Genomic DNA, 10,000 nt, shown 5'->3' on the forward strand with positions numbered 1-10,000 from the left:
AGCCTCCATGAGTCTCACCTTTCACCTGTAAGATGCTCGTTTCTTGAGTTTTCTTCAAGCGTTTCCCCTCACCTCTTTTCAGGTCACTGTTGTGTCTTTCCATCATCATCAGTCAGCTAGAGAGCTAACGTTAGCATCAGCTTGCTATCAGCCGTGCAGCTGCACCAGAGAAACACTGACTTTAAAGGTGAAACTCGCTCAGCGTGTTTCCCTCTGTAATCATCAGGAGAGACTTCAGCTCCTGTTTCAAACCTCTTCAATGACGGACAGTGAGGAGACATAGAGTTACAGGTGTTTCACCTGCAGCTCTGAGGTGATGCAGCTGAAACACCTCAGAGATCAGACTGAGGAGAGCTGACTCAGGTCTGTCAGCGTTCACTCTGTAACAGTGTTTGTGACGGTGACAACCACAGAGCAAAGGTCAGCAGCTATGAGGAGGCAGCCCTGATGCTTCTGTTAGCTGTCTCCTGGGCTCCTCGCCTTGTCTCCTCTCTTGTCTCCTCTCTTGCCTCCTCACCTTGTCTCCTCTCTTGCCTCCTCTCTTGCCTCTTCTCTTGTCTCTTCTCTTGCCTCCTCTCTTCTCTCCTCTCTTGCCCTCTCTCTTGTCTCTTCTCTTGTCTCCTCTCTTGCCCCCTCTGTTGCCCCCTCTCTTGCCTCCTCTCTTGCCTCCTCACCTTGCCCCCTCTCTTGCCTCCTCTCTTGCCCCCTCTCGTGCCCCCTCTCTTGCCCCCTCTCTTGCCTCCTCTCTTGCCTCCTCACTTGCCCCCTCTCTTGTCTCCTCTCTTGCCTCCTCTCTTGTCTCCTCTCTTGCCCCCTCTCTTGCCTCCTCTCTTGCCCCCTCTCTTGTCTCCTCTCTTGCCTCCTCTCTTGTCTCCTCTCTTGCCCCCCTCTTGCCTCCTCACCTTGCCCCCTCTCTTGCCCCCTCTCTTGCCTCCTCTCTTGCCTCCTCACCTTGCCCCCTCTCTTGCCCCCTCTCTTGCCCCCTCTCTTGTCTCCTCTCTTGCCTCCTCTCTTGTCTCCTCTCTTGCCCCCTCTCTTGCCTCCTCACCTTGCCCCCTCTCTTGTCTCCTCTCTTGTCTCCTCTCTTGCCTCCTCTCTTGCCCCCTCTCTTGTCTCCTCTCTTGCCTCCTCTCTTGTCTCCTCTCTTGCCCCCTCTCTTGCCTCCTCACCTTGCCCCCTCTCTTGCCTCCTCTCTTGCCCCCTCTCTTGTCTCCTCACCTTGCCCCCTCTCTTGTCTCCTCTCTTGCCCCCTCTCTTGTCTCCTCTCTTGCCTCCTCTCTTGTCTCCTCTCTTGCCCCCCTCTTGCCTCCTCACCTTGCCCCCTCTCTTGCCCCCTCTCTTGCCCCCTCTCTTGCCCCCTCTCTTGCCCCCTCTCTTGCCTCCTCTCTTGCCTCCTCACCTTGCCCCCTCTCTTGCCCCCTCTCTTGCCCCCTCTCTTGCCTCCTCTCTTGCCTCCTCTCCTCACAGTGTTGCTCTTAGTGTTCAGTGTGTGTAACAGATTATTCTGCCGTGTGAAATCGTCCACATGATCAGTAATGACTCGTCGTGATGTCTCTGTCCGTCACAGAGTTGTGATCCTCTCACACAGGAGCTTTAATCTGTGCTGTTAATGCAGATTCCTCTGCATGAGACACACGAGGCTCATCTCAGGCTGGAAGCGGAGGAAGCTGTGGTTAAAGGGCTCAGACATGAACAGTTTAATAAAGACTCATTAGGATCAAATGATGAATGAGCTCTGGTTGGAGCAGACATCCTTCGCTGACTGACTGCAGGTTAAAAGCTTTACATCATCCAGAGAGAGCAGGTGAACACACACGTCTGAGCAGAGCATGGTTAGGTGTGTAACAGCTCCGCCTCCACCTCCACCCTGTTATCAACACCAACAGGAAACACAGCTCCGTGCTAACTATAGACGCCTCTTTTAGCTCTGTGTCTCATCCCTCCATCCCCCTCCCCTCTCATCATTCCTCCCTTGCCCTCTCCCCCACTTCCATCCCACCCCCCAGAGGAAGAGGAAAGCATGCGAGTGTCCGGTTCCCGGTTTATTTTTGCAGAGGTCCTCGTCACCTGATCGTGGAGACGAGCTGTCATGATCCTTATTTTAACTCAGAGCAGGAGTCAGTCAGCAGGCAGGACGCAGGTTAGACTGTTTACTGATCGCCAAACTTCACGTTGTGTTTCAACCAAACCCAGAACTCTGATGTCACTCAAACTATACTAAGATTGAATCCCCCGCCCCTCCCCCGCCCCCACAGCCTCAACATGACGAGCATGTGGGAAAGTGCCCGTCCCTCCTGCAGCTCCATAAATCTGTGAGGACAATAATCAGAGACTCACAGAGACGGGTTTAGGGCCTGCTCAGAACAAAGGTGTCTCCATGGTGCTCGGGGAGCTCGTTCCAGCTGTCACACCCACACACACTCACAAACCCCCCGACCGGCCCCCAGCGTCCTCAGGCTACATGCTAATCTGTTAGCATCAGTTGTTTGTCGTAATGTACCATGTGGAGTAACAGTTTCTCTCAGTGGTAGTGCTTTGATGTTTTTGGCCAATCAGGAGGTTTGTTATGTCTGACGTCGCTCAAGTTAAAGGTGAATCCAGTGTTTCACCTGTTTCACCTGTTTCACCTGTTTTTAGGTCTAAATGACTAAAAAGGTCCAAAGTTCAGAGTTCGGAGACAAACTAACACGTTTAGTACCCGTTGGTCACTTGGAGCCAGAAACAGGTTTAAAATAAAGGACTTCCTCTTGAACCTGAAGTGATCGTCCCTCCTCTCTCTCTCTCTCTCTCTCTCTCCGCCTGGGTCAGGGCGATCAATGCAGGGAGGAGGCTGGAGTGTTTGGGGTGTTTTTGGTGTCGAGGTAATGATAGCTCTACGTCTGTGTGTGTGTCTGATTCTCTGCGCTGACAGAGCTGCTTTATCCTGCACACACACACACGCACGCACACACACACGCACGCACACACACACACACACACGCACACACGCACACACACACACACACACACACACACGCACACACACACACACACACGCACACACGCACACACACACACACGCACACACGCACACACGCACACACACACACACGCACACACACACGCACACGCACACGCACACGCACACGCACACGCACACGCACACACACACACACACACTCCCTCCATCATCAGCTCTATTGTCACCTCATGAATAGACGAGCTGTTTGTGATGAGGAGGACGGGCGGAGGAGAGGCGGAGAGAAGGCCTGCAAGGTTTGGGATTTTTGAGAGAGGAGGTGTGGCGTAGCTCGAGAGGATCGGAAGTGTTTAGGAAAGAGGCAGAGAGATACGACAGGACGAGCATCCTGAGATCAGGAGAGACTGAGAGAGTGATGACAGAGAAGAAGGAGGAGAAACAGTCTGAACCAAAGGAGATAAAGGAGAAAGGAGGGATGCTGCCCCCGGCCCTGACATGAAAGAGAGGGAGTGTATCCCCGGCAGCCATCTTGGATGACTTTTAAAGAGTGTTTTGTGAAACTTTAGCGCTCCACGTCGTGTTCAGAGAGACAACATCACTTCAGAGGAAGCACAGAGACACTTTCACTTCCTGTCTGACAGCCGGAACCAGCAGGAAGAAGCAGGAAGCTGCAGGAAGAAGTGGGTAGCTGCAGGAAGAAGCGGGTAGCTGCAGGAGGAAGCAGGTGACTGCAGGAAGAAGCGGGTAGCTGCAGGAGGAAGCAGGAAGCAGCAGGAAGAAGCAGGAAGCAGCAGGAAGTAACAGGAAGCTGCAGGAAGAAGCAGGAAGCTGCAGGAGGAAGCAGGAAGCAGCAAAAAGAAGCAGGAAGTTGCAGGAAGAAGCAGAAAGCCGCAGGAAGAAGCAGGAAGAAGCGGGTAGCTGCAGGAAGCAGCAGGAAGAAGCAGGAAGTTGCAGGAAGCTGCAGGAAGCTGCAGGAAGAAGCAGGAAGAAGCAGGAAGAAGCAGGAAGAAGCGGGTAGCTGCAGGAAGCAGCAGGAAGCAGCAGGAAGCTGCAGGAAGCAGCAGGAAGAAGCAGGAAGCAGCAGGAAGAAGCAGGAAGCTGCAGCGCCTGATCACTGACAAAGTTTAGTTGAAGGTGAAGCTGTGAAGGGCGACGCAGCAACAACAAAGAGTGTGTGCGTGTGTGTGTGCGTGCGTATGTTTGAGGCGCTCAAAGCTACCTGGGAGGTGTGTTGTTCCCTCAGAGACCTCTGCAGTGATTTCACTCTGCAGCAGGAATGGACTCACAGCGGGGGGGGCGTTGGTGGCATTCACTTTCATTCTTTCTTTCTGCTTCTGTCCATCTTTTTCTCTTTAACGGAAGCCCTCAGGACACACACACACGCGCACACACACACACACACACACACACACACACACACACACACACACACACACACACACACACACACACACTCGCAGGAGGGGATCCTCTTCATGAAAGACCCACATGAATAACAAACCTCTGAGTTCAGCTCTCCACACGCACAATGGATACACACGCATGCACGCACACACACACACACATACACACACACACACACACACACACACACACACACACACTCAGTTTGACCCCTCTCTCTATACAGAAAGCATGCATTCATTAGCTGCTCACAGAAAGCTTTGACGGGTTCCCCATTGTTGCCTAATCCAAGGTCCCACCGTATATCACCTTCACCTCCTCCCTCCCCCTTCTCTCCTCCCTCTCTCTCCTCCCTCCCTCCCCCTTCTCTCCTCCCTCTCTCTCCTCTCCTTCTCCCCTCCCTCCCCCTTCTCTCCTCCCTCTCTCCTCCCTCTCTCCCCTCCCTCTCTCTCCTCCTTCCCTCCCCCTTCTCTCCTCCCTCTCTCCCCTCCCTTTGTCTCCTCCCTCTCTCCCCTCCCTCCCTCCCCCTTCTCTCCTCCCTCTCTCCTCCCTCTCTCCCCTCCTTCCCTCCCCCTTCTCTCCTCCCTCTCTCTCCTCCCTCCCTCCCCCTTCTCTCCTCCCTCTCTCCCCTCCCTCCCTCCCCCTTCTCTCCTCCCTCTCTCTCCTCTCTCTCTCCCCTCCCTCCCCCTTCTCTCCTCCCTCTCTCCCCTCCCTCCCTCCCCCTTCTCTCCTCCCTCTCTCTCCTCTCTCTCTCCCCTCCCTCCCCCTTCTCTCCTCCCTCTCTCCCCTCCCTTTGTCTCCTCCCTCTCTCCCCTCCCTCCCTCCCCCTTCTCTCCTCCCTCTCTCTCCTCTCTCTCTCCCCTCCCTCCCCCTTCTCTCCTCCCTCTCTCCCCTCCCTCCCTCCCCCTTCTCTCCTCCCTCTCTCCTCCCTCTCTCCTCCCTCTCCCCTCCTTTGGGCTGAACCAAACTGAAAAACAGACTTTGCATTACGTACTACGATATGAAAGATACCTGTGTGTTGATCTGTGCAGAAGGAGACAAACCACCTTCAAACTCCAGCGACAAACAGGATGAGCCACACCTGCGTGTCCACACCTCTGACACCTTCTGTTGGTGTTTCGGACGTAGACACACAGCTGCCTCCTGTCCGTAACCTTTTTAAATCTCAAGCTCACCTTCTTCTGCTGCCCGTCAACTGTACAACCCTACAGCTGACTCTATGAGTCAGGTGTGTTCACAGGCAGGTGATACCTGCTCTGACAAAAGGCTGCACCTGTTGTTTCATCAGACGTTTCTGTCACCAAGAGAAAAAAGTTCTTCTGCATCGAGCAGCAGAAAACGTTTCACACAAACTGACTTTATTTGCTTTCCTTGACATCACATGCTGAAAACGTGCCTACAGACCCGCCTTCATCCCTTCATCCCTTCATCCCTTCATCCCTCCATCCCTTCATCCCTTCATCCCTTCATCCCTTCATCCTTCATCCCTCCATCCCTTCATCCCTTCATCCCTCCATCCCTTCATCCTTCATCCCTCCATCCCTTCATCCTTCATCCCTTCATCCCTCCATCCCTCCATCCTTCATCCCTCCATCCCTTCATCCCTTCATCCCTCCATCCCTTCATCCCTTCATCCCTTACTGTTGTAAAAGAAGAATGTGAGTGTGTGAGAGGACAGAGGGTGAAAGTGAGAGAGCCAAAACTGTTGCCAGAACTAATCAGATTACTCCTCAGCATTGATACTATTAACCCCCCTCCTCTCCCTCCTCCCCCTCCTCCCCCTCCTCCCCCCTCCATGATGGATTTCTCTCCACAATGAGATTAGTGAGGAAGAATCAGTTTAAAGGTCTGAAGATGAGCAGAGATCGACTCCTGATTCAGTGAGACGCTTCAGTTTGAGTCGTTGATGTTCCCTCCTCTAACCATGTCTCTGTCTCTCTCTCTCCCTCTCTCTGCCTGTCTCTCTCTCTCCCTCTCTCTCTGTCTGTCTGTCTCTCTCTCTCTCCTCACAGATCTCCATGGGCCTCCTGAACCTCTGAGGGACGAGCACAAAGGGCCGAGGGGAAGAGGAAGAATAAAGCCGAGGGAGGGAAAGAGGACAAAAGAGGAGGCGAGCAGGAGAGCGTCAGTGCAGAGGAGTGGGCGGAGCAAGAGAGGGAGGGAGGGAGATTTGAAAGGAGGGATTAGCTGGATCTGTCGGGGGTGCATGCTCCCCCTTCAGTCCCCCCTCCCACTCGGACATCCTCCTTTTTATTTGGTTTCCTGCTTCAGTGCCGGCCGACAGAAGAAGAAGAATGCAGAACAAACTGAGCGTGGGGGTGAGCGGGGGCCTGGACGTCAGACTCCCCAGGACTAGAGCCCTGCTGCTGGGCTTCCTGCTGGCCGTGGCCGGCCTCCTGCCCCCGTCGGTGGGTGCTGAGGTGGAGATGGATGTGCTGGGAGCGATGGAGTTACTGGAGGCAGGAGAAGGTGAGGGAGTGGGCAGAGGAGGCGAGCTGGAAGCGTCCATGCGCTCCTCACTGCTGCAGGACTTCCAGGAAGTGACGGAGGGTTTCCAGGCGATGGAGGCTGTTGTCATGGAAACCCTGGAGAGGTCTGCGGCTCAGCAGAACACGGCCCCTCCCTCTGCCTTCCCAGACTCCTTGGCGGTGGTGGGTCGGATCTTCCAGATGAAGGTGCCCAACAAGATGGAGGATGTTTACCTGGGTGACATCATCAAGGTGAGTCTCAGCAGCACCTGTTTGTTCCTCTGACCGTGTGTAGCATGCTAATCTGTCTGTGAGGCTAACGTTAGCTTCCCTTCCCTTCTCTCTGTGCTAACTGAAAGTGAACTCTTTTAACTGTTTAACACGCACCAGGAGACGTTTGATGTTTTACCTGGAAGGAATGTACAGGAAGTTATCCCACATGTCTACTTCCTGTTTAGATCTGACTTCCTGTTACTCTTATATCTACGGACACGTTGTCAGTGGGTCCGAGGCCCAAAGCTTCAACATGTGACTCTGTAGAATCTCCTATAGACTCAGTGAACACGTGCAGGGCTGCAAAGTTAGCAATGATAAAGAAGCAACATCCAGGTAGACTTTCAAAATAAAGCTACCTGCCCTCAGGCTGCACAGATCTGAAACAACGAGCAACATGACCTTTGACTGTCACACCATCGTCATCACAAACAACCTTCTGTAATGATCGAATGCTGCAGTCTGAAACCCTCCATCCCTTACTTCCTGTTTCTTCTCGTTTTGACTCTTCCTCAGCCGCTTCATCCTCCTTTCTTCTCCTCTTCTCCTCACTTTTCTTCCTCTCCTCCTCGTCCTCCTCTGTCTCTGTCCCTCTAGCACTCTTTCATGTCTCCACACTTCCTGTACTTTCACACCTCCTCTCCTCCCTCTCTCACTTCTCCAGGCTAAACCTTTAATATTGCACTCCCTTCCTTCCTGTCCTTCATCTTCCTCACATCATCTCCATCTCTAACCAGCCTTTCCTCCCTCCCTCCCTCCCCTCCTCCCTCCATCATCATGTTCTCTTTTTAAATCTCCTCCTCTCCTCTCTCCCTCTTTATCTCCCTCGTCACATTCCAGCCTTTCATATTCAGACCTTTTCTTCCTCTCCTTCATCCCTCTTTGGCTTTTAAATCCCATCTCTCCTCCCCTCCTCCCAACCTTTGCTCCTCCCTTCCCCCTCGTCACATCACATCAGATCATATCATTCAAACTCCTCTGTGACGAGCAGCAGGAGAACGTTCAGACTTTAGACTAATGAAACTCTGTGACACAGGAAACAGTTACACACGCTGCAGAAACGTGTCAAACTCACCGTTTACAGAAGCATTTCATTCCCTTTAAATACTTTAAATACGTCACTGTCCTGTTTTTCAGCAGCAGGTAGATTTCATCTCTCTCCAGTGTTTCATGAGTCTCAGAGAGTTTTACAGAGTAGTGACTCCAGCTGATGAAGCTGACTCCAGCTGATGGAGGCTGACTCCAGCTGATGAGGCTGACTCCATCTGATGAGGCTGACTCCAGCTGATGAAGCTGACTCCAGCTGATGGAGGCTGACTCCAGCTGATGGAGGCTAACTCCAGCTGATGGAGGCTAACTCCAGCTGATGAGGCTGACTCCATCTGATGAAGCTGACTCCAGCTGATGAGGCTGACTCCAGCTGATGGAGGCTGACTCCAGCTGATGGAGGCTGACTCCATCTGATGAGGCTGACTCCATCTGATGAGGCTGACTCCAGCTGATGAGGCTGACTCCATCAGCTGGAGTTGGCCTTTTAAAGGAACATGACGTATATTTCTCGTGACAGTTGGAACCGAGCCAGCGGGCCGTCTGCTGCTTAGTGAGGAGGTTTAAATAAAACATGGATGTTGGTTCAGCTGGAGGACGAATCAGCACAGGGAGATAAGACGTCTGTAAAGATGATAAACTGGATCAATATATCTGACATCACGTGACACAAGCAGCCGGTCAGTCCGCAGGCTCTTTTCCAGCACACTGCTGTCTGACTGTACGGTCACATGACTCTTCAGATCCTCGTCCTTTTTAACCCTTTGAAGCTTCTTTTAGATCCTCCTGTTGAGTCAGTTTAAAATAAAATCTTTATTTAAAGATGCTCCCAGACATGACCTCACAATAAGCCAACTTCCACTTCCTGTGATCTGCTCCTCTGTTCTCTCCTCATCACCTCCTCTGTGTTTCTCCACCATCTTCTCCTCTCCCTCCTCCTCCCTCTTTCTTTATTTTTTATACCACTTCTTGGTATAAAAATCCTCCTCCTCCTCCTCCTCCCGTCCCTCCCCCTGCTCCTGCTCCTCCTCCTCGTCCTCCTTCTGAAACATGAGCAACAATCTTGTTTCCTGCTTGTTGCTTTTTTCTCTTCTTTTCTGTGTTTTAAAACCACAACCCTCTCTCTTCTTTCTCTCTCTTCTTCCTCTCTCTCTTTCACTACATTCTGATGCTGCAGCCTCTCCCCTTAATACAAGTATTTCTGTCAGCCTCTTTTCGCCCTGTAGTTGTGCATCAGTGTGTGTGTGTGTGTGTGTGTGTGTGTTAGCTGTGTGTGTGTGTTGCCTGGCAGGCCGTCAGTGGAAAGTGGTCCCGAGCAGAGGGAGGAGCAGCAGCCGTAGATAAAGAGGCAGCAGAACATATGAGTCACTGTGGCTGTAGCGCTCAGCCTGTGTGCTGGCAGCAGGACGAGGTGGCCATGTTGCTATGTAATTAAACATGCAGCAGGAGAGGCTGCAGGGTCACATGTTCCTAATTATATGCTGCTAAAAGTCATTCATAAGATCAGAGGGTTGTGTTCGACAAAGTCCTGCTGGAAACTTTCTGTTTGAGATACAAACGTCTCCTGTGTGACTGCAGGACGTGTTCCTCTGATACAGCACTGATACAAGACTGTGGAGCTGACCTGTGTGTGTGTGTGTGTGTGTGTGTGTGTGTGTGTGTGTGTGTGTGTGTGTGTGTGTGTGTGTGTGTTTAGTTTTTACTTTAAACTGTAATCACTGTCCTGGCCGGGCGTCCCTTTGAGTACGAGTCTGTTTCTGTGTTGGTCTCAGCGATGCGTTCATGTCCTGCGTGGATTTCAGAGCGCATGTTAAGTCTGACCTTTATCACAGACTCAGCACAGTGTGCC

The 10,000-nt window shown here is 52.4% G+C and overlaps 1 protein-coding gene across 1 annotated transcript in view; it reads left to right on the forward strand.

The window, feature by feature from the left end:
• Nucleotides 1–10,000, forward strand: part of dag1 (dystroglycan 1) — a 37,979-nt gene that overhangs the window by 15,232 nt on the left and 12,747 nt on the right. Inside the window, exon 2 of the mRNA XM_069678580.1 lies at nt 6,376–7,083. Within this exon, the coding sequence (XP_069534681.1) occupies nt 6,658–7,083 (426 nt within the window). The 5' untranslated portion in view covers nt 6,376–6,657. The remainder of the gene's footprint in view (nt 1–6,375; nt 7,084–10,000) is intronic.

This window comes from Semicossyphus pulcher, unplaced genomic scaffold, assembly GCF_022749685.1.
Source record: "Semicossyphus pulcher isolate SPU_LCO1_2020_fin unplaced genomic scaffold, fSemPul1.0.p SCAF_3, whole genome shotgun sequence".
Lineage (NCBI taxonomy): Eukaryota > Metazoa > Chordata > Actinopteri > Labriformes > Labridae > Semicossyphus > Semicossyphus pulcher.